Source organism: Melanaphis sacchari, unplaced genomic scaffold (assembly GCF_002803265.2).
Source record: "Melanaphis sacchari strain LSU unplaced genomic scaffold, SCAv2.0 Contig41_pilon_pilon, whole genome shotgun sequence".
Taxonomy (NCBI): domain Eukaryota; kingdom Metazoa; phylum Arthropoda; class Insecta; order Hemiptera; family Aphididae; genus Melanaphis; species Melanaphis sacchari.
The window spans coordinates 774,872-798,620 of record NW_020271269.1 but is presented as its reverse complement, the minus strand read 5'-3'; the positions used below and the strand labels follow the sequence as shown (position 1 = coordinate 798,620).

The following is a 23,749-nucleotide window of genomic DNA, read 5'->3' as shown; positions in this document are numbered from 1 at the left end:
GAAATCTAACTTTTAGATTTTTTAAGTAGGTTTTTCAAGCCCATATTACTTTAGTGTACACGATCATCTCGTTTTTCAACGCAAATTCTTATGCCAGTTAAATTTTTAAAAATGTCGATTTACTCTAAACAAAAATACACGCGAGTAATTTTTGAGTAAATTAATATAATAAACTAACAAAAAATAAAGTAGACTTATTCCGAGGACTAAATAATACGTATTGTTTGTATAGTCGAATAGTATATTGAATGTTTGAACGTGATAATATTAAGTTTTGAAAAAAAAATTACATACGCAATGCAAGTGATTAACGTTTATTTTTATGTGTATTTCATAAGTATATATATACAAAAAAAAAAAAACAAAAATAATAAATGTAATTTTATAAGTATCTGTTTGTATAACATTCTATTCAAATTTCTATCAGACCATAGCAATATGCTTATGGCATAACTATCAAAACTACTCGTTTTGATTAATTAAATTTGATTGTACCTATATAAAGATTTTTAGGGGAAAAAAGCACCTGCTAAATTATTTTTATTTTTAATCGTAGCGAAACAGTCTTTTAACGCTGTGGTCGGAAAAAAAAATCTGATCGTTAAAACAATTACTATATCATGGTCTTTGATTGTTCATGTACATATTTAAAAAATCAAAAAAATCAAAATTTGCCTGCAAACACGTGATCTGAGTATAATAACGGCCTTACGATCAGGACGGGAAACCAGTCGCGCGCGCCGAACTACGCATCGCGCTTAGGTAATAATCATCGTCGTCGCGGTGTGCGCACCAACGTCAACGCGTACAGTCGTGTGTTGTGTGTCGTGTCGATCGCGTCTCCTTCTATTATTAGCATATTATAATATTATTTTTTCCTCGGTCTCTCCGTTGACGTTAAAGTCACCGTCGCGTGCGATTTTATTTACCGGTATAATTTTTACGTCTCACCGGTCTTGTTTTCCGTGCAGATAACGAACGCATAAGGATACAGCACACTCGTTATCGTCGTCGTCGGTGAGTACACGATATTATGACAATGCATAGGTAATAAACGTAGTATTTTTTTTTGTTTTATGTTATTGTTGTGTTTAAAAGTATTTTTGTCAGTGCCTGTTTGTTTGCCATTATTTTCCGTCGCATTCTTGCGAATTGTTGACATTTCGATGCAATGACAAACGTCTCTTAATAATAATTATATACCTATAGTATCCATATCGTACCACGAGAGTCTCTACAGTATTTAAAACTGTTTTTTTTTTTCTGAAGCAACATTAAATCAATTATTGTTTTATTACTATTCTTAACAAACACGTGTTAGGTTATATCGTTATATTTTTTGTAGAGTTAAATGTGGAAAAAACCTCAGTCGATGATTTTTTCCCGCCAATTAGTAACGTATTTCCTTATAATTATTTTTTATTTTTAATATGATGGAAAATCACTACACTATATTATTGATTTATCTAGTTTTTAATAACAATAAAAACGTGTAAAATATTTAGTTTTATAGTTGAGATAAAATAGCCAAGCCTATAATGTATGCATTTTAAAAGTGTAATCACTAATTCCACTACATTACTATTCATTCAATAATAAAATAGTTGGACAAGTTTTGAGGTTTTGAATTGCAAGAGTGAAGGAGTATTATTTTATGAAGATTGTAGGCAATCTCATCGATCTAGAAAATTTTCATACAATATTTGGGTAGCTTTGGACCAGACACTATTAAATTTTTGAGGGTATACCTACGTCCTACACGGCTACACCTACTATAACGTGAATGTGTTCTCGATTTAAATGGACAAAAATCGATTACTGTACACCGATTTTGACGTTCAGGTGTGTTTCATCAGCAACAGTTGTTACGCTTTTTTTTCTAGTGTGATTCTTTGAAATACTCAACTACTAAAGTCAACCAGTTGATTACGTGCTGTTTTAATACGGACGAGTCAGACTACTAAATATAGCATTACAATGGATAAATTATAATATTATTAAATCAATGTATTTCGAACGTTTTCACACAACGGACACGGTCAAAAATGTCTAACCATCGCTCGCTATATCACACTATAGATATTAATTTTAAAAATCCCCACCAACGATTAATTCGATTTCAAATAGAAATGATTTTGACCATTTTATCGGCAAATCGATTTCTAGAAAGTAATTCATTGACAACGCACATCCGGCTAACAAACGCGTTGTTTTACGTACCTACTTACGTATATAGTGTAATAATATTATCTCGATTCTCTACAATCGAATAGAACAAGAACAAACTCGATGCGATCGATGCGACATGCATATAAATACATAATATACAGCAGGGGCAGCCAAACAGTCGACCACAATCGATTTTAAAGTCGGTCGTGTTAGGATTTATTTTTAGGCTTTGCATACAAAAATTAATTATGGTGGTATAGTAACTTAATAATAAAAAAACTTTTTTATCGAAGTTGATCCTCAAAGGTGAAGTATATTTTTAGTAGATCGCGGCCAAAAAAAGTTTGGCCATCCCTAATATACAGGATATACTGATATAATTGTAAGACGTCACTATAGGTATATGAAATATTTAGTCGTATTGACAACTTGGTGGGTATACGCAAGATTAATAATAAATTAAAGTTTATTTAGTTTATATTTTGAGAATTTTTTGACATATTCCCCCCGCTCTAAAATTGAATCGATTAGCGCCTATGCTATTATTATACCTAAAGGTCATTCAATAATACTATGGTTTAAAGGTAATACAATTAATTAAAATGTCATATTCAGTTAATAGTGTTAAAAAAACTTACAGATAAGTTTAAATAGTAAAAAAAAAAAAAAAATGATTTGAAATCAATATAAAACACATTTTTATTATAACACTAAAATAATAAAATATAACAATGGTATTTTTCGAATTTTCTTTTACTCATAATAATAAATGTTGTATATTTTAAGATCATTATAAACACTACTAATAACCTTGAATTGATTTTGTATTTATTTTGTTAAGAACAACAAAATACTTAGCCAAAATTAAATACTATTTAATAAACAATAACTGTTATAAAAGATAAATTAATTTTACCATTAATGAACATTATTATACTACAACTATCTCAATATAATTCCAAACATAATATAATATTATTTTAGCAAAAAAATATTAAGTCATTTTTTTTTTGTTTTAATATCATTTAGTTAATATAAGAAAATAAATATTATTTTCAAATGTTCCGTGGATTACATTAATTTTATTTTTCATATTATTAAAATGTTGCCAAATAATAAAAATAAAGCACTTGCAATTTTTTTCATTTTTTACTAAAAATTATTAATTCTTTAATTCTATGATGTATCAAATTTTAAAATTTATATATTATACTCGAGTTTTTTTATATTCACTAAGTATATATTGTAATTTTAGCAATTTCGTTCCAATGTACATTTGAGTGTTAAACACATACATTTTACAACTTATTTGTTTATGGATTCATGTCCAAATTTAAATAGTATTATTCATTTCCGTATATCTTCTCTTGGGTTTAGAAAATCGTTTGTTTATTTTATAAGGAGTGTGTAAAATACGTTTGTTACATGTACTTATAAAAAATATGCCTAACCTTTCAAATTTGAATCCATTATCAGAATAACATTTTGTACATGAATTCAGTTTGATCTGAGGCTTCTTTACTTAAAATCCTTATGATCAGTTTATCTACACTACTATTATTACCATGTAAATTCGTATAATAAAATTCTAGTTATGATAATTAATGGTATAACTTAATAATAATAACAATAATATTACCTATATTAAATCATTATTTAGTTACACAATTATTAAATATATATACATATATTATTTAATATACCAATGTATTTTGTATAAATCAAAATAATTAGTTAGTTATAAGTTATAAGCTTAGTTTAATTAATCATACAGCCAAGGTTTGTTTTATACATTCAATCCATTGATTATAGTAAATAATATTAAAGCACAGCGAAAATATATAAATTACCATGGAAAAAATGCTATCATTATAATATTGGTAATTTATGTAATACCATAATCTTATATAATTATGAATACTGGTATATCTTTATATTATTCATTAACCAATAGAATTTAAAACAATATAATTGTATACATAGCTATAATGATTTTTTTTTTTTTAACTCCGTTGAATATGCAATATTAACGTATATTTATTTGCAAACTTATACATAGTTCTACAGTTTTATTTGTTTCTAAAGAACAAACTGTGTATCTAAAATACCTGGGTTGAGTAAATTCATCAAACCAAGATTTAAAATTTGCTCCAGCTCATAAAAAATATGGCCCTAAAAACTGTTTCAAAAAGTAGATGACTACATTTATGATCCTGAATACAATTAATTTACAATGTTATTTTATGAATACAATGTAATTATTTATCTCTAACTTCAACGGTACCTAAAATTTTTCAAAATAATCGGGAACGGGATTGTTTACGAGAAACTAGGTAGTTCTTCACAAAATCGATAATGTTGTTTTGTTGTAATCTAATATGAATAATTGTAGTGACTTGTATATGTATTTTTACTAAACATTTATATGTGTATATAATTGACTAAACATGTTAAAGTTTTCAAAGTATTTATCTCTTTTTGGTATTCATATAGAATAAATACTTTTAAAATATTTTTTTTCAAATTATGCATGATATTTTTTTTTTATTATTATTCAAAAATCTTTTAATTGTATCATGTAAGGCTCCTCTTACATTGTTTTTTCTAAAAAAATACATTTTAATCAGATTATCTGAATTAGGTATCTAGGTACCCCAACTAAGGTCTCACCCAACTCAATTACACTGAGAAACCCACCAGAAGCTTATAGTAATCTGTAATGTTCACTTCTGTCCGATGAACATTATAACAGCTTATTATTCACACCGTACAGTTTAAAGAACATTATTTATCATTATTCATAACATGTTTTTTTTTTTTCAATAACACAATAGGACATACATAGTTTCATTATTTTTACGAATACGATTATATGTATAGAAAAATTATTAATATTCATAATATGCTGGTTTTTGCAGCAATATTGCGATCATTCTTTTATATGAACTTATTTATATATTATTACCACATTCATTAAGAATAAAACTGTGGCTGCACAATTATCTAAATAATGATAAGATTTAAATAGTAAACATAATATGATGAACTATAAAGTTTGCACTCGAATTTCATTAATTTTTTTTATTTTTACTTCGAGGAAGTTTTTTATTTAGACTGAGACTCACAGTTATTCCCGAAAATCAATAATAATAACAAATTACACATTTTAAAGTCAATACTTAATTTGGTCCATTCAAAAAAAAAAAAAACTTATCAAATTTTCTAAATATCTCTAACATCGTATTATTTTTTGTTTTGCATTCTTTTATTATATTTTTACTACATTGATTCATTATTTTAATCTATTATAATAGCATATTATTATAACGTACACTTCAGAATTCTATATTTTGAAATACATGTTCACACAATATAATACTGTTAGTAGAAAGTATTTTTTAATTTAAAAAAAAAAAAAAACTGTGTGAAAAAAACCAGATTGTTTACATTAAAATTTTCACAATGCGTTTTGTTTTTCATACATACATTAATATGTCGAATCAAGATCTTATTATTTTTGCTTCATGAAATAATCGGTTTTGATAAAAATCGTCCATGAAACGCAATTATTCACGAATTTATGACACAGTTGTTATTTTGTTTTTTTTTATTTAAATGCATGTTATTTACGTGGATGTAGGTATACTGCGTTTTAAAAATTTAAAACGAATGTATGAGTATTTACTTAATACAACTAAATTGAAGATAAACATTTCCTTAGTCTAGATGTTACATTATAATATGAGCTACCTATTTCTTATTATGTGCATATATTTTATGATTATTTTTTTAATCAGATATCATACGTTTTTCAAATTTTTATTGAGGTTAAACGATTTTTTTTTTTCAATTTGTATCTATTTAATCAGCATTGATATTATAATATGAAGTTATTTTAAATGTAATCAAAATATAACAACACAAAATGATCGCTATTTCTGTAATAATACGATAATGTACGTGCATTTGCATTATAAAAATAATAATAGCACGAAAGTGGGTAATAAATACAATAATAATATTATCAACATATATAATATTAATTTATTGTAAATAAAATAATTGTCTCAAAGTGAAAACCCCCGAAACACTCAGACTGCTAAACTTTTTTTTTTTTGTTTTCATATAATTCATAAGTGAGTTAAACAATAACATTAGTATAATATATACATAACTACGCCAATGCCCTCTTGGTAGGTAGATAGACACACTTTCAATACGATGCCAATTTAACTACTCAATTGAGTATATTATTAAACACTATATTTTAAATAATTTCGAGCGCTAAGCGTATAGGTTCTATACATCATAATCACCGTCGGCGCTTTTAAAATCCGTACCGGTTTCGTTTCGTACGTTTCGAAAGTTGTCAGTGCATGTGTACAACGCGCGTCATAATAATGTGTAACAGTGTAACAATTGAAATGTTCACATTATGTTTTGTTCATATTTCGGACAATAAATTATTCATGGTTTTCCAGACGGTAGTCAAAAAATCGCGGATTAAAACAGTCACGTTACGCATAATCACATTATATTATATTAAAACGCGCCTACGAATAATATTGCAAAATATTTGTTCGTAGATGTTAACATAAATAGCGATATTATAATAACCGATATATATATATATTATGTAGTATCGTTCGCGTTATATCGTTTTTAAAAAACCACTGAAATTAGGGGTTAGGTTAAAATCGTCTATTTAAAATTTTTTATATTCCACCGACCTCAACATGTCTGCGTCGTGTTTATTTGTTTATAAATTATATAATTTCATCATTATTTTATCTATCGGTTTTAAAAACGCTGTACTCTCACCGCCTCATTTTGTAAGAACGTTATAGAGAGTAGAACGCTTATAGTGATATCATCTTAACACCATACGTCAATGTGATTGTTAACGTTGAATAATTTTATTATTTCTTTTTGGGTACCGTTATATGCCGTCGCCGCCGGAGTATAATACGTCTCTCACCATAATATGGGTTACGTCCAAGGTCAAAAATCAACCGATACATTACCATATAACTTAAAAGTATAATACATTATGAAGTAGTGGAAGTAGTCAAGTAAAAATAATAGTTGTTGTAGTAGTATATAAGTAGTATTAGTAGTAACGGAATCGAATACCTAATATATTAATGCATAATATTATAAGACAGACATAATTAGTGATTCTCTAAGCGTTCTTATCTACAGTCCATTAAATATTTATTCGAATTTTTAGTTTAAAATCTTTAAATATACTCGAAGACAATATTTTAAAATATTCAAGTTATGTATGCTATATGTACTAGAGATTGTACAAATACAACATAAACTTATATTTGTTTTTTTTTTCAAATGAAAACTGTCGATTTTTATTATATATTATATTAATAGTAATAAACAATTGTTATTTTTAAATTTTTCACACTTCTAGAACCAAAATTTAAATCCAAACAAACAGTTTCTGACTATATACATTATACACTATAGGTAATAATTCGATAAGCTAATTGTACACATTTTATCACACTAAAATGATAAAATATGTGCTATTATTGCAATACATTGATAATATTATACCGTAATGATATTATTATTTATAATATAAAATTTGTATTTTACGCTCGTCTGCTTATCCAATTTATTCGCTATCTCGTATAGTTATAGTGTAGATAGAGCGTGTTAAATTTTAACCGACTAGAAAATATCGTCGTTATCGTCGTCGAGTGTTTAATATAATAATTTAAACGAAAACGATCTGCAGTAGGTCTAACGGGTAAAAGATTTCATCTAAATCATTTTTAACTGATCTCTCTCGTGAAATGAAAATTATAAAGTTTATATTACCATCTCTATATTTTATACCTATGCGTATATCACAGACGAAACGAAAAACCGTGATAACCGTGTATACGTGAATTTAGTTTATAATACTATATTATCGTACTGTTTTTTTATCGAATATGTTAAATAAATATTAATAATAATAATTTGGTACTTTGAATATAGCTACTACTATATAAAATCTATCAAGCGTTACGTACAGATAAATATATATAATACGGCAAATAAATTGACATCATTTTAACTAAAAAAAAAAAAAAAAATAAGAAGTTTGAATAAATAGTATTGCGAAGAATAATGCAGCACTCCAGCATAAAAAATTAAAAATTTAAATATCTATTTATTTTGAATATAGTCCTTAAAAATTAAACTTATAAATTTAAAAATAAAAATTGAAAATATTTATTATTTAAGAAATAAATAAAAAATGACCTTGCTCGGTTAATAATTCTGTATATATTTATTAATAATCAGAATAGAATATTTGACAATTTTACACGGAAATTAAATATAAAAATGTAATTATATATTTGTGATACTTCTATATTTCATGTGTCATTATACGACTTTGTACTATTTTTATTAAGATGTGTTCATATTATTTATTTTCAGCCGTAACAGCAATAAAAAAAAAATATATATCACGTTCACATTCTTCACCACTCGACAACCAACTGTCATGTAACCCAAGTGCTATAAGTGCAGAAATCAAAAAATAAATAACTTGCTGAAATGTCTTCGTTGTACTCGTGGGTGATTTGCACCCTGTTGGTCGGCATCGTCTGCATGGCCTCCGCTGTGAACAGCCCGACCAAAATGTACACGGGATATAAGTTGAATCCAACGTCTCTACGTATGATTTATCACCATGACCAGACCATAGCCATTGTTGAAATTGGCGAAGGTAAAGCTCTCCTCAACTGTGAGCTCGTCGAAATCTAGTGAGTAAATAAATGTGATAAATATAAATTACAATAAAACATATTTTTTACCGATCTCGGGGGCCAAACAGTATAGTATAAATTTTCTTTTTTACTGGAAGAGGGATAGGCTGCTGATTGAACGATTTTCAATACTAGTCTTATGAAGAAAATAATGATTGGCAAAACACTATCACTATCACTACAATCGATAATCTATTTTTACGAATCCAATTGACAGCTGCCGATGACATACGTGTTTCGTAAATAAAAAAAAAATAGTTATGTGTCTATTAAGTCTTATAACATACATAAATAATCTTTATATAATAGAGTCTATAAGTTTACGGTAATAATTTTTAAACATTTTTTAATAGACTGTTTTGATATAATTTAACTATTTGAAAAATATTTTCAAAGTTTTCGGGGATGGAGGAAATAATAATTAGAACTTAGTTTACTGGCTATCTTCTACGTATAATAACCACATATAGTACGATGATGTATCGATTATTTAATAGGCGTTAAGTATATTATATTATTAGTGTGGAGTTTAGTAAATTTTGCAACAATGATATTTAGATAGTACTTATTATTACTGTTTTCGGTAAATATATGATTCAGCTAATAATTTCCTGATTTACTTTGATTATAAATTATAATACATTTGTAAGATTACATCAGAATATTATTATTTTTAACTTCAAAACCCATTGTTTAAATATTTGAATAGTTTAAAGTCATGTACATAAAATAAAAAGACTAATATTAAATTACTAAAAATCTTTTTCTTCTTAATTATTAACTTTGATTAAAATATTTGTTTACATAAGTGTACAAAATAAGTGTAGTAAGCAAAAAAAAAAAATATTAACTTATTTGTATTTTTTTTTTTTTTTTAACACAATATAAATAGTATCATAATGAATTATTTATCATTACCTAATAATTTTTACATACTAGTGAAAATAATCAAGCGTGTTTAAAATATCTATTATTTTCCAGAACTAACAGTATTAAAATTAAATATTGGATATGTTATTTTTACATTACTTTAAGTTAATAATATATGAACAATATTATTTTTATAATTTTATTATTATTAAAATTTTTTATTGACATTTTTGCATTGTTAGTATTATATTCTTAAGCAGAATATTTTTCTACAAATTTCAATAAATATATTTATATATCAATTAAAAAAATCAAATTTTAAATGATTAGTTACTAGTTATAGATATTTTATGATGAGATAAGCTGAGTAGTGGAAAAAATAATATCACTTGGTGCAACTGTGCAAATCAACGATATACCATATATTAAAACTTTAAGTAATTAGCTACTCGTTGAAAATTTGACTTTTATTAAATTAACATTTTTTTTTTAAGTATTCTTTTTCGGAATATAAAATTTAAAATATATAAGCTATCTTTAAAAATGCAAAAACTTAAAAGATGAAAAATATGAAGAAAGTGGTAAAAAAGTTGGTATTTTTTTTTTTAAATGAAAGAAGTTATATCTAATTAACCAAAACTAAATTTCAATAAAAAAAAAAAAATAATAATTACTTCATGAGATAATTAATATTTACTCTTAAAATTATCACTATATTGGTTGAAATAGTGTATGTATCACGTATATTAATATATTTCGAAAAAAACGACGAATATCAAACAGAAACGATAAGGAGATCTATATGCACTGATGAACAATACAAATTTACAGTACACAGTCTTTTTGTTGTCACCTAAAACTTCTGGTTTACACTGTTTTCATGCGTTTCTAATCGATTTTTATGCCTTGGAAAATATGTATAATTAACGATAGGCGCCAAGAAACCGAATATCCGCGGTATAGAAAACAAATGGCCGGTCGGAGAAATATTACATTATATTATATTATGTTATAAGAAAAACGATGCTATTATTTAGTATAACTATGTCACTCGACGCCATTTGTAAAAATAATTATAATTTAAAAATTTGTAAATAACTATTACATTCACTTCCAATACTGCTGATGAAGCTGCGCGTGAAACGCTTCAAGGAGCATTCATAGCAGTGTCACAGATTCAAACCACATATAGTGATTAGTAGGTGACTTACGGATGCTTAGCCCTTTCAGACAATTCATGAGCTCTCCCCCCAAATAAAAAAATAATGTTTCGATTCAACGAATATTGTAATTATTTTTAAGTATGACGTAATTATGGTATTATTTAAGTATGTATTAAATTTTAGAAAGCAAAATGTATTAGTAAACATAAAGAACTTTCAATGATTCATCATCAACAACATTTTTAAATGAAATCTTACTATACATTCTTATATTCGACTATAGTAACTATGACTTCAGCGGTGATAAAATAATAAACATTTAATAACTGGTAAAAGTTCTTGGGGAGAAAATATTTACGAAAAATATACCTGATAGAAAAAATATGCTCGCAGAAATAACACCTTGCGGATATAATACCAATGGTGAAAAAACCCGTGAAAATAATACCCAAAAGAAAAATACCACATAAATACTAACAATAAATTTGGGAAAGGGTATTATGTACTTATTAGCTCAGTAAATAAGTTAAGCTAATATATAAGTTTATTTAATTTTTTTAAATGTTTAGAATTCGTCAAGTAGGACTACCTATATACATTTTTTTTAAATATATTATAATATTTATAATTATTAACATGCCTATTTTTTATATGAGTTTCTATAAATATAATTATTTTTTTAATTCATATCATATATATATATATGATATGTATATATGTATCAAGATGTATTTAAATTTTAAAGTTTTTTTTTAATTGTGAGTATTCTTTCAATAAGATATTTTGAATCATGATAATACTATCGTAAACATATACATTTTTTATGTAATTATACAACAGAAATTATTATATAAACGAGTATTTATTGTGTATATATTTTTTATACAGCTTTAAAATTACACTAGGTGTATAAATATATAAATATTATAATACTAGGAAATAATTTAGTATATATATTTTTATTTTTTTTTTTTATGTACATATATTAATATGCTTTTAAACACGATTATGTTGCCGAGTGTTCTTCCTATTGAATATTCATACATTTAGATATTTTCCATGGATATTCATTCTTTTGAATATTATTTCCGTGGATAGGTACTTTAAAACAATGTTAAATGGTGGAGAAGTTGTGGTTACGTAAAAGTTTTCGTCCCTTTTTAAATGCAATCTCTATTATTATACATAACAATATAGTATAATATAGACACAATCTCTATTATCACTATTTTACGAAATTTAAGCCAAAATCTCGACAATAGTTTCAACTTTAACGTCAACGAGTTAGAATCAAAAGTAAAATGGTGTTATAAAATATTATGATAAAATATTATGTACTTATCATTATAATTTAATGTCCGTAAAGATTATAATCTATAATAATTGCCTACAGATTAAAAAAATATACTAACATAAATGGTCAAGCTATTAATGTACGAGTTCCATCGAGGAGTTATGAAGTGCTTCTCTCCACATGGACGTTTCTGAACAATCCCGGTCTATCGCTGACCATGTTGATTTATATTTTAATTATTATTTTCTTGATAGTCTGCAACAGAACAGGCAACGAGGGTCTTCCGGCGAGACCCGATTTGCTGTATTATATTATTATTATTATGCATAATATTAAAATATTGTACCCACATAGGTTTTGTTGTGTTCAACTCGCTATACGCACAACATATTAATATAATAACGTACGTTTTCGGTTTTGTTATACGTTCTCGGCACGTTACTGTACGGACAATAATTGTGTTGACCTCTACACACGTTCGCAAAATTAAAATATGCTCATTGTTACACATATTATTATTATTATTATTGTCCGTGTCATCAGGAAGTGGCAATGGTCGGATGGCAATAAATAATATTATTGTACACAATGAAATTAAGCGTAGCCGCGTAAGTACCTAAACGAGCGAGCTTAACGAATAACGTTAATCACTGATGGCTATTATAGCATTATACTCAAAAAATTAACGTTTGCGTGCTACGTCAGCTACTCATCCAGATCAACCGATTTTTATATAAATGCACACAATTAGGAAGTTGTAAGTTCATACCTTTATTATAGCGTTTCAATAATAATTAAAAAATAATTTATTGTTTTTTTTTTAAAAAATAATTTATATACGACGCACGAAATACCTGAATATCAGAAAATATTTGCGAATTAATTTTGTTGATTTGGACGTTTTTAACCTCGTGACAGATATCTCGTTTAAAATATGTTTCATTCACAATAGTATAATATTATTTCAATTATGATTATTGATTTTGTATTGTTTTACGGTTTGGTGATAAAATGACTTCCACTACCTTCCGAATATAAAATTACCGATTAAACTATATTGTATTATTAAGTACCTGCACAAAAATATTGTGTTTGTTAAAATTGTTCATATACACGTAAATCAAATAATACATATTTGACCAATCGTCAATTAACGTAATAAAATATGTCGAGTTTAGATCGTAATTAATAAAGGAATATAATATAGCAGACGAATAATATTCCAATACAACTACCTTTCTCTAGATACATCGTCCACGTTGCATTTCACATAGATTTTATATTATTAATATTTATTATTACTTAATAATAACATGTTTTAGTTACATCCATAGGTGGGTATTCAGGAGAAATATTAAAATACTCAAGGTTTAATCCATTTAAAACACTTCTATTATTAATACATTTATTACGTTAAATTAAACATACTATAATATTGTATTATTTATTTATTTACATTTATATGCCCATATACATTTAAGGGAGTAACATTTAGAAAGAAAATTGACGTTTGCTCGAAAATGGATAAAACTATGAAGCCCCCATCCCCACCTAAATGCATTCAATCAAATATTCACATTTTCGTCATTATACTATACTGACATAAGCAATCGTCTCACGGTCGTCCGACTTCAAAGTTTAACGAGTTGATAGTATTACTACGACGTTACGCAAATAGCATAATAATAATATAAATACCGCCATGACTTGTAAAATAAAAATCGGATCTACTTGTAAAAGTCTAAAATGAAATAGGCACGAACCGCAATAACCGGTTATCGTTCATAATATTTATTATTATGTATTATAATTTAATATAGCATGCGGTGCATGTGAGTCGATGAAAGACATAAGCGCCAAAATCCTAGGTACCTGTGTGTTACGGTTAATAGATATTAAATAACAGATATTTAATTTACTGTCTACTACCAAGTAAAACTTTAAATTGCTACGAATCAATATGGAAATATCTACAAAAATTGTGTGAAAAATATAATTTAGAATTTTCTCAAAAAACATTTTTAGTTAATTTTGAAAAAGCAGCACATGGTGGATTTTTAGCAGTTTTTCCAAATTTAAAAATAACATGTAAATTTAATTTAGGTCAATTGTGGTTTCGAAAAATTCAAAGCTTGGGATCTCGAAATGAATACGTGAAGAACTCTGAAATAGGGATTTGGTTGAAGTTTGTTTTTGGTTTGGCTTTTCTTCCGTGCATCGTATGCTTTTGCAAATTTAATGTTCATCGCACCTGAAGAGTAAACAGTTTCCAAATTTAGTGATTACCTTTTAAAAACATAAATAGATTCTAGTTTATTTTTATCTTATATTTGGACCGAAATTCTTGATAATGACGTTATAAGAACTACAAATGCAGCTGAATCGACATTTAAAAGCTCATTGTTCCGTACACATAGTAATTGATGTATTATTAAAGTTACAAAGCGAAACATATTTATATATAAACTCTCCTCCTAACAATAAATTGAGGATATCTCACGGTGAAATCATTTTACAATGGAAGAAATACCAGGTTAGTAAAATAAATCGTATCGAATATGTAAAAAAGTGGGATTAAAAAATCAAGACATTTTTTTAAAATTTATAATTTATTATTGCCTTTTTTTATAAAATTGCAATCGATTTATTAAATTTATATTTATTTTTATGTATAATATATTTTAACAATTTATTATTAACAATTGTCTTAATATAATATATTATATGATATAATTTTTTATAAGAGGGCAATTATTAATAACTATACTTAATATTTAAAATATTAATTTTGGCACAAATGATATATCATTTTTGCATCTTTGGCGTTTATGTCATATGTTGGGTAAAACATGTATACAATATTAAATTAGCTCTTATGTCCTACAAAATAAATTAGCAAAACGATACCAGATATTAAATTATAATATTACATTTTATTTATAATTTCCAACTATGTTATCTGTATTGTTAACTATACTATACATATACATCGTGCGTGACGCCATGGTGCATGTGAGTGAAAGATCGAGAATTTACCACAATCAAGTTCAAAAATAAGACAATCAGTAATAAACTAAATCGGCTATTAATCTAAGACTAGGAATATTTAGATGGTCACCATAAACATGAATAATTCAATATATAAATTGAAATAGAGACTTCAAAAATAATTGTTATTATTTAATTTTAGTTTCAACGTTTCACTGTAAAATTAATTTCGTAATTTTGAAGTTTTTGCAGGACTAATTATGCAATTAAACATAATCATCGTAATATACCAAAGGAAATTTTGATTCGGAAAATCTACTTATTTTTATATAAGCAGGCATCATAGAAATCTATTTAAGTGGTTCAATTAAGATTTATAAAACAGGTACAATTCTATTCAAATATAGTATACTTATAAACATAATACATTTTTTTAGTTGTGTTTTGTTACGGGTACAATTTAATATAATTTATAATAATGACCAGATGCAATTTTAATACCAATAGATTTTCTTTAAAAATGTTAGTGTAATTATTTAAAAGAACAGTCAATACAATAAAATCTGATTCATAATCATTCTATAACAGTATTTTAAAAGTTAATGCTACTAATTGCATATAAATAGTTTTATGTGTTTAGTATTTTTACAAATACATGTATAAATATGTTTATGATAATATTAGATTTTTGCATTAGTAACTAGTGTAAAAATAAAAATAATAATAACTAATGAATTATGATAATCATTTTTAATTAGTATTATTGATAGATACTGAAACTATAAGTATTTTTAATAAAAACAATTGTATATATTTAAAATATTAATCAATTAAAAAAAACATGCTATTTAAATTATTTATAGTTATGTAAGTATTTTTTAAATCATTTGAAAATGACCTCCTACGCCTTACCAAAATAAAATAATAATTACAGCGTACTATAATATGCATTATATTATTTAGGTAATATTATCGTCCTTGCGATGTGATGAACATATCCTTTGATAAATTTCTTGAGAAGAAAAAATAAAAATTTACTATTATTCGTGTGCCGAAACTATAATGAACAGTTTGTTAGAGTTAGATTATTAATCATAAAATAAAAAAGCAAAAAATAATTTATTTATTTATTAGTACCTTCCTAGTACCTACATATGTATTATACACAAACACAATCGGAATGACAATAGGCCATGAACGCGCATCAAGGTTGTGTAGACGCAGATATCTAATCACTTTGGGAAAATAGGTTGTTAGAGGCATGTATAATTATCTACAATGCGTGTACAGTATACCTATGGACGAATTATAAATTTATGTGCACAGAAATTCATTGGGATTGCATTAAGAGAAGTAAGCACATTTCCAAATATTATTGATTTTTTTTTTTTTTTTTTTGAAATCAAGCTTACAAATGCATACAACTAAATCACTTTTAACTATTAAACTATGAAAACTATTTTTTATTCATGATATTATCATAAAACAATACGTAATAATTAATTTGGTTTCTATGATTGTTGTAGACCACTGACCGAGTGGTTCTTTTTCACGCGAAACCACTTTCTATAATTTCGTAATTACGCCACTACAATAATACTGGTATTGGACCACTTGTAAGTCACTTTGAATTAGTATTTAATAATTTAATTAGGCATGTTTAAGATTTTTAATGATAAAATATTGTCAAAAACGTATTAAATTTGCCTATATTAACTCCTTAAAAAGCTGGTGTGCGTGATGCTTTCTTAAGTTTAGTATATTATACTAATAAAACATGATATTATATTTTATTATTATCGTCTATCGTCGAGTATCCATGGAAAAAATGACATACTGTTAAAACGCGTTTACTGGGAATCTTGTATTTTTTCTGTCATTTGAACTCGTAATATTATCATATGATTACATAATAATCTTTAATAACGCAAACAATAAATGTTTTTAGCAACGACGAGGAAGGTAAAGAAATGTTGAAAAATCTGACGAGAATCAACAAGCCACTGCGAATCACTCTTGATCAAATGATGAAACTGATTAGCCAATGCGATCTGTTGGATCCACACCAAGTGAACCCCGAACAGTTGAAGTTGCACGCACGTGGTGTCAACGGTGGTGACGAAATGAACTCAAACGGTGTTCCGACGACTACCTCCAGTTCGTTGTACTCGGGAATACTACCAGGTTCGTTGTTTTTATTTCACGATCGAATCCTCGAATTTATTGCTGAATTCTTCTACGACGGCATTGACCACTAGATAGAGCTAACTATTAAGAAAAATCGTTTTTAAAATGTATTTCATTTTAAGTTTAAAAATGTGATTTACTTAACATTATTAGTCTTGTAAGATACTTGTAATACTAGTCGTCAGTATTAATAGTAAAAATATAAATATCCTGCTTAAACCTAAGGGAAATGCGAACGATCAGTTATTTTGAACAAAATGTTCTAATATTTTATCAATTATTATATGTCGGTGAGGTCTTAGTAATGAGATTATAGCTACTATTGAATTGCTTTTAATATCATGTCTATTTGAGATCGATATTAGGTCAATTTTCCGAATTCGATTCCCAACTATAATAAATTTAGTTTGAACACTTTAAATTATTCAAAAATTAAAATTAGAATGAGGCCTGGTCGATCTCAAATAGATATATTTGTATAGGTTTTCAAAAGTCTTATCGCATTTTTAGGTCTGACAAAAGTTACATAGGTACGATTATCAATAAGTACACATTTACAAATGAAAGTCCACGTACTCGATACCAAATTGTTGTCTTAGCACGTGTGCGTGGGAACTAATTCACTCTTTTTTTTTTTTTTAAACAATATAGTAACACACAGTAATTATCGATATTACTACGCACATAAAACACAGAACCTATTGAAGGTGTTTGTTTATGAGATTGCCTATATTAAACTCCTTAAACACTATTTGTTTTAAATTTATAAATCGAATATTGTATAAAAATATATTCAGTAAGGTTGTATTAGGTTTAATAGCGGCGAGCATGTCGGACTGGGGGAAATAATGTTCGTTTTCGCAACAACCGTTGGTCGCAGCACATATACATTATAGCCAAAAATATTTAATACAATTATTTAAACGTTTGCAATATTGGTAATTTGCATAACAATTGTTTTGCACGATAAAGAACTGAAAACGCTACAGTTATAATTAGGAAACCAAGTTTTTGCCATTTATTTTATAAATTTATAATAAATAATACGATTGACAAATTATTGTAGAACATTAATTATAAATTAAATTTATAAATATAAATAAATGTGTATAACACAATCAACTATGTAAAGTAAATAATATAAAATTAAAATGAGTTTTGTTTTAATGTTGGTATGTACGAATAAAATTATGATTACAAGCCTTTGTGAATGATTGGCCAATTTAAAATTAATTATTATCAAAACTAAGTTCACAACTTATATTCAGTGGTGCTCCCTTAAGGTATACATAGGTAACATGATGCTTTGGGCGGGGCAGTCCCGCTTTCGAGCTTTGAGCCCTGCTGTTCCCAAAGGACCCAAAAATGTTCCGCTTTGAAGAAAAGGTGATCTATGGTATTTTATTCTATAAAGAAGAGCATGAAATATTTATTTATCACAACCAAAACATTATGTTGGTAGGTATAGGATATACGCATACGTATACTGTACACTGATATACATAACACACATTTTATACTGGTAAACCTCCATAAATCATAATCCATAGAAAGAAATGATACAAAAATAAATACCTAATATAAGTCAACAGTTATTATGGTTTTCTATTAAAATGTACAGGTATTCTACTTTAAGTAAAAAAAAATACGGTCACGTTAGTTATAAAGTATACACTATACACCATATTATTATACTTATGCAGTATATTCTCGAGATTTGTTTATAAAATGATGGGTATACTACGTATAATAATTATTACATGTCTCAATACACTTATGAAAAAGTCATAATTATTATTTTTTTAGTGAGCGATTTATGTATTTCTTATTGAAACCCGAATAAAATATAGTAAAATATATTTGGAGTATGGAAATTATTTTCTGCAGGCGAAAACTGTGCACTATGGTAATATAGTCTATGATGCCGTTTGTTGTTTGTTGTTGAACAGACTCAAGGATAACAATATAATATAATATTATAATTAACTACCAATACGATAATAAATATAAAAATGCATTTCCAATATTACAGTGATTACGTTATTATTCTGAATAGATCAAATCTATTTTTACAATGAAACTATTATTGTTTTGGATATTATGTCATATGATACATGGAAAAGCTTAAACTTTTTTTTAGCATCTTAAAGTTTTCAACTGAAATTGTTAAAATTGTGCTGAGTATTCCCTCAGGAAATTTGATGGGGACATTACTGAGTATATTTATTGTTTCCTTGGTTATAATTCTAAATGGTTTTCTATATTCTGTATTACTTGAAGGAACATTTTGAAATGTATCGATGTATCTGTACATCTAAACATATTATTATACTTTTCTAAAAAAATGTCTGCATTTTATTCAGATATTTTCTTTTATTATCCTGATTCTAGACAACACGTCCTGTGGATGAAAGTGAAATTTGCATTTAACACAAATTTTAAAATATAAAAATAAATAATTTTTTTTTCCTCTAAAATAATAATGATTAAAATGTAATTATTGTTTTTGAGCATTTATTATGTACAATTCTCCAAGGTACTAATTATTGTTATTACACGTAGGTAGTAATCGCTAAAGAGTTTAAACGGGTTTATTCCCCCAGAAAATTACGTATTACACTATTCGTACATCATTCATCGCTAGTAATTATACAATTATATTATTTACCCGTGTGTGTACACATTGGTTTTCCCGTACTTGTTATTATACTATGATTATAGATTACGAGATCTAGAACAATTAAGTTTATAACGATACAATAATTTAATTTTAACTATACAATCACTATAACGTGTATGTTACGTGACATAAATCGATAAAGACTTCTTACAATAAACTATTATTTAAGCAATTACCTGACTATTATTATTATTATTATTATTATTATTTCTATTATTATTATTATTATTATTATTATTATTATTATTCCAACGATTATCGAACATCTCTAACGTAACAATTATTTACGATTTACGCGCAATCATGCTGTTTTCTTAAGTATATCGATAGAGTTGTAACAAAGCGTTTCAGATTTAATGTATATAAATATAATATAATGACTTGTATATAATATAAATAATTTCACTAATATTTTTACACATAAGAAATCCACTAAAGCGTCGCACGTGAAATTTATTCTGGGTACCTGTTGCATATTACTTTCAAAACCATTTTACTTAGCCATCAGACGGCCGATTGTTAATTAACCCAAATTAATATTGTACGAGTTCAAATTGAAATCACAATTCATTACATTTGCCAATCATTTGAGGTGAAAAATATTTTGCGTCCCCACAGGATTTTAATGTATGTTCTAAAAACTATTATACGGGTACAGGGAAATAGCCATTAATATGAATAAATTTTTTTAAACCCTATTTTTCAATATAATAGTTAACTGTTAATCAGTTAAATTTAAATGTATAATATAAACATTTTTCACAAAGTTTGATTTATGTATATTTTGATTATAGGTACAAAATGGTGTGGTAGTGGAGATCTAGCTACAACATTTTTTGATTTGGGACCAGAGGTCAAATTAGATATGTGTTGTAGAACGCACGATCTGTGCCCATCAAAAGTCAGATCGTATGCTACCAGATATAACATCACCAATAATTCCATGTACACAAAGTAAGTACTAAAGTTAGGATTTAAATAGAGAATGTTATATTATTAACTGTGTTGAAATTACAAAAGGGATATTTTTTTCTCATTTTTAAAATTGGATTGTAGAAATTGAATGTTTTTATTATTATTATTATTATGTAATGTAGTTACGCTTGTTTAAGACTATATTAAAAAGAACGTTAATTAATTAAGTTTCAGATAGTAAATATACATATTTTATTATTAAGCCATAAATATTAAAATACATTTCAAAATATACCTTAATTCTTTTTCGTAGAAACATGTTATACAATCCAAGTATAATGAAAATAATTAAAATCTGCGGAACCAAGTAGATTAAGTAAAAATAACGATTTATTAAGAGTTCTATATAGGTAATTTAAACTGACGACTTTAAATAAAAACACATCTAAGTTTTCATAATGTACAATTAATCATAAACTAGGTTTATCAAACATCAATAGATACTACTTGTTTGTTATGAAGTCAAAAAAATGTTAAAAAAAAAACCTGTTTTTAGTGTTAAAGAATCTTGGATACTGCAATTGTTTTATTATAAAACCCGAATTTTCACTCTAAAATATGTAATATGATAATAATTGATAACTTTATAAATATTTTATTTAACGTTTCTTTTTTGGATCAATAAAAAGGTTATTTTATATAATAGGTTATTTTTAAAAGGAAGCCTATAAGTCCATTAACTATTTATTTAAATATATTTAGCGCTAGTAAGAACCACTCAAGTTACACCTACAGTTCTAATTAAAAAATCAAATTTTCATTATGAAAAGAGAAACACTTTGACCATGCATACCATTTAATATATATTTTTTTTTTATCAGAATCGCTTTGACAACAAAATATATTGATTTAATATCCTTTAGTTGAAAGTTTTACAAATTGAATGTACAACAAATTATAGCTATAATGAACAGCAATAACTAAAAGTTTTATTTTTTTTTTTTTTATGAAATTTTGCTTCTAACCTACTATACGCTTCACACCATTAGTTGGAACTTCATATATTCAATCGATTTTTCTTAAAATTTGGTCACTATAAAATAGTTATCAATGATAGTGACACTTATAATTCATTTTAAATAATTAGGACTATATAAATATATTTAAAACTCGTTATTATTATTCTTTTTTTAAATTTTATTTAGTTAATAGTAGATATCTTTCAAGTATTGGTCTTATTATAAAGTTGATCTTATGATCAGCACCGAATCTAGGGGGGGGCAATCCGGGACACGTTCCCCGGATACTAGTCATAAAGGGGCGCAAATTTCTAATTATGTAATAAGTAAAAAAAAAAAGGTTATTGATATAGAAGGACGCCAATTTCATATTTTGTCCCGGGTTAAAAAAATGTTAGATCCGGCACTGCTTATGATTTTTTTAAATGTTTGAACAACTATTTAAATATCTGGCAAAACTATAATTTTAAATAAAATTTAAAATAGTATAACATTTTAGTACTGTGTCAATATATTATTAACAATGATATTATTACACATTTATCAATATAACCTACATAGATTATAATTTATAATAATAAAATTATCAATTAAAAATAATGATACATTATTATCATTTTTTTTTTTTTTTTTCATAAAAAATATATTACATGAAATTACTTTTTTTTTTTTTACAGATCACATTGTATTTGTGATAAAACATTTTACAACTGTCTGAAAAAGGCCAATCATCCTACCGGAGATCTCATGGGATCTATATACTTCAATATACTCCGTGTGCCATGTGTGGATGAAAGAAATGGAAAAACAGTATTTAAAATACCACCAACATATTAAATTATCTTTTAACTTTTGTATAAAAATTAAAATAATTCTTATTTTTTGTTAGTTTATTTGAATTTATGTTAATATTTATGTATGAGAATAATCTAATCAACAAAAAGAACTTGTATAATATACATTACATCATTAAAATATACGTCATGTTTGACAATAATATTATTGATATTATTACTGCAGTATTGGTGTTTAGTTGTTATTATTAACGTATTACAATTTGAATAATAGATGAAAAAAGCAATTTAAATATTATATTTATTTGATATATAAACTATACTCTACAAAATATTTATTTATTTTTTGGTCAGTAATTATCAAAATTATTTTACATATTATACGAGGGAACCATTTTTGTGATAGGTATAGTAGCAACTTTGTTTTTACAGTATACTTTTTGTGTCTATCATCATGTAGTTATTTGAGAAGATATTTTGCTCAAACATAATATAATACCTTTAATTTTGAGAGTGGTTTTTACCATTAAGTTTAATGCATTGTTTCTGTTTAGATAAAATAGAGATTACATAAAAAAGAAAATGTTCACTAAAGTTAGAATTAAATAATATATCACCATGAAGATTATAGTCATTCACTCAAATAAATTATTGTAATGGTGTTTATATTATACAATTATAGTATACATATTATACAGTAAAACTATTAAGTACCAAACAATCATTATCCGAAATGTTGTCTGTTGACCGCTATTTGGAGGTATATAATATTTAGAAAAAAAATAAATATATATATATATAAAGAATTATACACATAATATATAATATGTATATTTTTGTTATTTTTATGTATTGTCATTTAAAACACAATACGTTTTGAATGAGATGGCC

At 25.9% G+C, this 23,749-nt stretch overlaps 1 protein-coding gene across 2 annotated transcripts; it reads left to right on the top strand.

Moving 5' to 3' along the window:
* The first annotated feature begins 773 nt into the window (after positions 1–773).
* On the top strand, positions 774–23,063 carry LOC112597449. Of its 2 annotated transcripts, none has more exons than XM_025343502.1 (5): positions 774–1,017; positions 8,617–8,945; positions 17,212–17,447; positions 20,925–21,084; positions 22,742–23,063. In XM_025343502.1, the coding sequence occupies exons 2-5, from the start codon at positions 8,737–8,739 to the stop codon at positions 22,899–22,901; spliced, it is 765 nt and encodes a 254-aa protein (XP_025199287.1). In that variant the 5' UTR covers positions 774–1,017; positions 8,617–8,736; the 3' UTR covers positions 22,902–23,063. The 2 variants fall into 2 exon arrangements, with proteins under 2 accessions (XP_025199287.1, XP_025199288.1); XM_025343503.1 differs by having other exon boundaries at positions 774–1,047.
* The last annotated feature ends 686 nt before the right edge of the window (positions 23,064–23,749 follow it).

Bases quoted from the DNA above. Each gene is read 5' to 3' on its own strand.
- LOC112597449 (XM_025343502.1), top strand. From the start codon at position 8,737: ATGTCTTCGTTGTACTCGTGGGTGATTTGCACCCTGTTGGTCGGCATC. The intron at 8,946-17,211 runs GTGAGTAAATAA...AAATGTTTTTAG, and splicing joins TGTGAGCTCGTCGAAATCTA to CAACGACGAGGAAGGTAAAG. The intron at 17,448-20,924 runs GTTCGTTGTTTT...TTTTGATTATAG, and splicing joins GTACTCGGGAATACTACCAG to GTACAAAATGGTGTGGTAGT.